General features: G+C 47.6%; 1 protein-coding gene across 2 annotated transcripts in view; it reads right to left on the reverse strand.

Annotated features, from left to right (window-relative positions):
* LOC142708505 (RNA-binding protein Nova-2-like) overlaps window positions 1–6,000 on the reverse strand; it is a 38,848-nt gene that overhangs the window by 13,099 nt on the left and 19,749 nt on the right. The window contains exon 2 of one of the 2 annotated variants that reach the window (XM_075848427.1): window positions 2,490–2,633. In XM_075848427.1, coding sequence (XP_075704542.1) covers window positions 2,490–2,633 — 144 coding nt within the window. Of the gene's footprint in view, window positions 1–2,489; window positions 2,637–6,000 lie in introns of both variants that reach the window. The other variant, XM_075848426.1, reaches the window with a different exon arrangement.

Below are 6,000 nucleotides of genomic sequence, written 5' to 3' on the forward strand. Positions count from 1 at the left end.
GCATTGCTCTCTGCCATCTGGATTCTCCCAGGACTTTGTTCCCCGCTCACCCTCATTCTCTGTCTGCCTGGAACTTGTAGTCCTACTCCTGACCTCCGGGTATCCTAAATACACTTCTGCATTGCCCATCGGATGCCTCGCCTGGAACCTGTTGTACCACACCTGACTCTGCTTCTATGTCTGACACTTGTAGTGCTCCTAGTGACTGTAGCGTTCCACCCTTCGCCCTGCGTTCGGTTTACTTGCCCGCCACCAGTCGGTGACTACTCTGGGGATTCCTTGCAGGAAAGTCCTCATCTCTGTTCAGAGGCTAAAAGGTAAAATCCAGTGATGCCGTAGGGTCATTCAGACGAGCGTAGTCTGCGTGCGGCCGCCACACGGTATCACGCACTTCAATGGGGCCGTTCACGCCACTGCTGTTTCAATGGAGCGTGTGAAGGGTCCGTGAAAAATTAGGACATGTCGTATTTTACTGCGTGTCACGCATCCCTGCATAGACTCTATTGTATGGGGGATCCGTGAGCGCGCGTTCCGCACGGGGGCACGTGAAGCGTTGGAGGTTAGCCACGCTCGTGTGAATGTAGCCGTAGATTCCTTTCAATTCAGGTAAACGAATAAGACAAAAAAACACCAAAATCCGCAGCATAAAAACCGCAAATGTTTCCGCATCAAAATGTAAAATCTCCACCTAAAAACGCGTCATTAGACGGCGTCACCTGCGGATTTACCTGTTTATCTGCAATGTGTTCATGTAGCTGAAGAGATGAATTGTTAAATTGTTGGTCTATCCCAATAGTGAAGTGTAAGTGAGGCCATGGCTGGTTCTGTCCGCAGATGAAGAATGGCGCTGATTATAATGTTGAGGACTTTATTACGTGCCGATCTTCTTATGTATGAATTCTAGTGTCATGCGAAAGGTCCCGCACGGCTCGTTGATCATGTACGAGAGGCGCGCGGATCTGACGGCGATGCGATGGCATTTGCTGCTATTATAAGAATGAAAACTACTCCAAGCGATGGGCGCGATCGACACAAGAAACGATTGTAATCAGAGACTGATCGCCGGGACCACTGATCGTTCCTCTATTGTCTATTTATATTACTCAGTGTCATTGTAAGGCCGGGTGAGACTCACAATTCATGAGGCTTAGGCTGGGTTCACACCAGCGTGTTCGGTCCGTAATGGACGGAACGTATTTCGGCTGTAAGTTCCGGACTGAACACCCTGCGGGAGCCGGGCCCCTTGCATCATAGTTATGTATTATCTGTAATCATGTTTTCAGTACGGGACAGCAGTGCCACGGAGAGGCAGGGACTCCTAGCGTCGTACATAACTATGATCCTAGGAGCCCGGCTCCCTGCAGGGTGTTCCGCTGAAATACGTTCCGTCCATTACGGATCGAACACGCTGGTGTGAATCCAGCCTCACTCAGTTTGATGTAGGGTGATGGTTTTGCGTTATATTTCATGAGGCGAGAGCTCCCATGGGACCCTGAGACAGTGTGCGCATACGTGGAACGACCATAGGCCACGTGGGAGGCTACTGAGCGCCACACATTTATTTGTACGTTTTTAGGTCTTTGTTATTTTCCCTTTCAGTGCGTCACGTCATTGTAGTTTTTGTCGGCTCTCGAGAATCTGCTGCGTGTCCTAGTGTGAGGAAATAGATGAACCCCTTCCAGTTGCCCCCACATCAGGGGCTGAGCGGTGGGGATGTTCCATCTTTATAATGGGGGACACACTAGTGGGGTGCACGCGGCAGTATTTATCTGCTGTGGGATCAGTAAAGATCCTCATTTCTGAGGAGGTTCTTTCTTTCGGACACCGGTCTTTTACCATCCGGGTTATCGGTTTATATCGCTATTTATATTAGTTGGGGCTTCGCTGCGCAGCAACACAAGTGCACGGAGGCTGACATTATGGGGGAAGCGGCTGCAGCAGAATATTGCCCTTCATGTAAGATATTGCTGTGGCGAGAGACCTACGGATGGAGCTCCTGGTCCCGTCCCATTGGTGTAGGGAAATGTGGGAGGAGGGGCTGGGCTTTTGACTACGCCATTGAGTTTTGTAAGCAGGAATCTCCTATGTAACAGTATATAGACAGTATATAGACAGTATATAGACAGGACGATGCCAGCCAGAGTTCCCCTCGCTCTGAAGCCAAGATCACTGGTTATCTGTGCCCCAGGCCGGCAGTTTTCTGGAGGTTGGCAGTATCTTGGTGCCCATATAACACGGCTTGTACTTTCATATCCACATTAGATATATACTCTGCATACCCGAGTTATAGTCCTCATTGGCTTTCTAGTAGAAGTGGCGTCATTTCCAGCTCTGCACGGCCCTCCCATATATTAACTTCATGTACCCCATACAAAAATCAAACTGGACCTCCCCGTCTGAGTGCTGGCAGATAACAGCGACAAATGTTAGTGACAATGTACACACAAACCTACGGGCAGAGCTGACACGTTGGCAGCGTACACACTGACCTGGGTAGAAGTCTTTCGACTTGGACAGTTTGATGGTGGCCCCCGTCTCGCGCTGCAGCTGGACTATTGTTTGCCCTCCTTTTCCGATAATCGAGCCGGCAGCATAACTCGGTATCAGCACCTTCAGGAAGAGTTCACTGTCGTCTGCTTGAAAACACAACACAAGGCGCCATCAGTGAAACTCAGACCCCCAGATCCTGAGACCCCCAGACCCTGAGACCCCCAAACACTCAGACCCCCAGACCATGAGACCCACAGACCCTGAGACCCCCAAACCCTGGGACCCCCAGACCCTCGGACCCTCAAACCCCCAGACCCTCAAACCCCCAGACCCTCAAACCCCCAATGATTCACTTTAAACTGATTGTTGTTGCTTTAAAAATAAGAAAAACAAAGTTGTTAAGTATAAAAAGACATTAACCCAGAGGCGTAGCCGGGATCTCCTGCACCCGGGGCAAAGATTCAGAGTGCCCCCCCCCCGCCAGCTTCTTTGCCGACATCTCCTTCCCCCCATCGCCATGTTCCCTTTCTCTACAAATCAATGAGGTGTCATTTTTTTTCACCATTTTTTTTAATGTAACTCGAGCATAAAACCATTTCTACATTTTACAAGCGATATAGTTATATAAGGGAGAGAACACAACAACAACTTACACGAAAATGAATTATAGAGGCCACACACACTGCCCCCTGTATATATTACCACACACACTGCCCCCTGTATATATTACCACACACACTGCCCCCTGTATATATTACCACATACTCACTGCTCCCTGTATATATTACCACACACACTGCCCCCTGTATATATTACCACATACTCACTGCCCCCTGTATATATTACCACACACACTGCCCCCTGTATATATTACCACACACGCTGCTCCCTGTATATATTACCACACACACTGCTCCCTGTATATATTACCACACACACTGCCCCCTGTATATATTACCACACACACTGCCCCCTGTATATATTACCACACACTGCTCCCTGTATATATTACCACACACTGCTCCCTGTATATATTACCACACACACTGCTCCCTGTATATATTACCACACACGCTGCCCCCTGTATATATTACCACACACACTGCCCCCTGTATATATTACCACACACACTGCTCCCTGTATATATTACCACACACACTGCCCCCTGTATATATTACCACATACTCACTGCCCCCTGTATATATTACCACACACACTGCCCCCTGTATATATTACCACACACACTGCCCCCTGTATATATTACCACACACACTGCCCCCTGTATATATTACCACACACACTGCCCCCTGTATATATTACCACATACTCACTGCCCCCTGTATATATTACCACACACACTGCCCCCTGTATATATTACCACACACGCTGCTCCCTGTATATATTACCACACACACTGCTCCCTGTATATATTACCACACACACTGCCCCCTGTATATATTACCACACACGCTGCCCCCTGTATATATTACCACACACACTGCCCCCTGTATATATTACCACACACACTGCCCCCTGTATATATTACCACACACACTGCCCCCTGTATATATTACCACACACGCTGCCCCCTGTATATATTACCACACACACTGCCCCCTGTATATATTACCACACACGCTGCTCCCTGTATATATTACCACACACACTGCCCCCTGTATATATTACCACACACGCTGCACCCTGTATATATTACCACACACGCTGCTCCCTGTATATATTACCACACACACACTGCCCCCTGTATAAATTACCACACACACTGCTCCCTGTATATATTACCACACACTGCCCCCTGTATATATTACCACACACACTGCCCCCTGTATATATTACCACACACACTGCCCCCTGTATATATTACCACACACACTGCCCCCTGTATATATTACCACACACGCTGCTCCCTGTATATATTACCACACACACTGCCCCCTGTATATATTACCACACACACTGCTCCCTGTATATATTACCACACACACTGCTCCCTGTATATATTACCACACACACTGCCCCCTGTATATATTACCACACACACTGCTCCCTGTATATATTACCACACACACTGCTCCCTGTATATATTACCACACACACTGCCCCCTGTATATATTACCACACACGCTGCTCCCTGTATATATTACCACACACGCTGCTCCCTGTATATATTACCACACACACTGCTCCCTGTATATATTACCACACACACTGCCCCCTGTATATATTACCACACACACTGCACCCTGTATATATTACCACACACTGCTCCCTGTATATATTACCACACACGCTGCCCCCTGTATATATTACCACACACACTGCCCCCTGTATATATTACCACACACACTGCTCCCTGTATATATTACCACACACACTGCCCCCTGTATATATTACCACACACACTGCTCCCTGTATATATTACCACACACACACTGCTCCCTGTATATATTACCACACACACTGCCCCCTGTATATATTACCACACACACTGCTCCCTGTATATATTACCACACACACTGCTCCCTGTATATATTACCACACACACTGCTCCCTGTATATATTACCACACACTGCCCCCTGTATATATTACCACACACACTGCCCCCTGTATATATTACCACACACTGCCCCCTGTATATATTACCACACACACTGCCCCCTGTATATATTACCACACACGCTGCCCCCTGTATATATTACTACACACGCTGCCCCCTGTATATATTACCACACACACTGCTCCCTGTATATATTACCACACACACTGCCCCCTGTATATATTACCACACACACTGCCCCCTGTATATATTACCACACACGCTGCTCCCTGTATATATTACCACACACACTGCTCCCTGTATATATTACCACACACACTGCCCCCTGTATATATTACCACACACGCTGCCCCCTGTATATATTACCACACACACTGCCCCCTGTATATATTACCACACACACTGCCCCCTGTATATATTACCACACACACTGCCCCCTGTATATATTACCACACACGCTGCCCCCTGTATATATTACCACACACACTGCCCCCTGTATATATTACCACACACGCTGCTCCCTGTATATATTACCACACACACTGCCCCCTGTATATATTACCACACACACTGCCCCCTGTATATATTACCACACACACTGCTCCCTGTATATATTACCACACACTGCCCCCTGTATATATTACCACACACACTGCCCCCTGTATATATTACCACACACACTGCCCCCTGTATATATTACCACACACACTGCCCCCTGTATATATTACCACACACGCTGCTCCCTGTATATATTACCACACACACTGCCCCCTGTATATATTACCACACACACTGCTCCCTGTATATATTACCACACACACTGCTCCCTGTATATATTACCACACACACTGCCCCCTGTATATATTACCACACACACTGCTCCCTGTATATATTACCACACACACTGCTCCCTGTATATATTACCACACACACT

The sequence above is a fragment of the Rhinoderma darwinii genome, unplaced genomic scaffold (assembly GCF_050947455.1).
Source record: "Rhinoderma darwinii isolate aRhiDar2 unplaced genomic scaffold, aRhiDar2.hap1 Scaffold_40, whole genome shotgun sequence".
Lineage (NCBI taxonomy): Eukaryota > Metazoa > Chordata > Amphibia > Anura > Rhinodermatidae > Rhinoderma > Rhinoderma darwinii.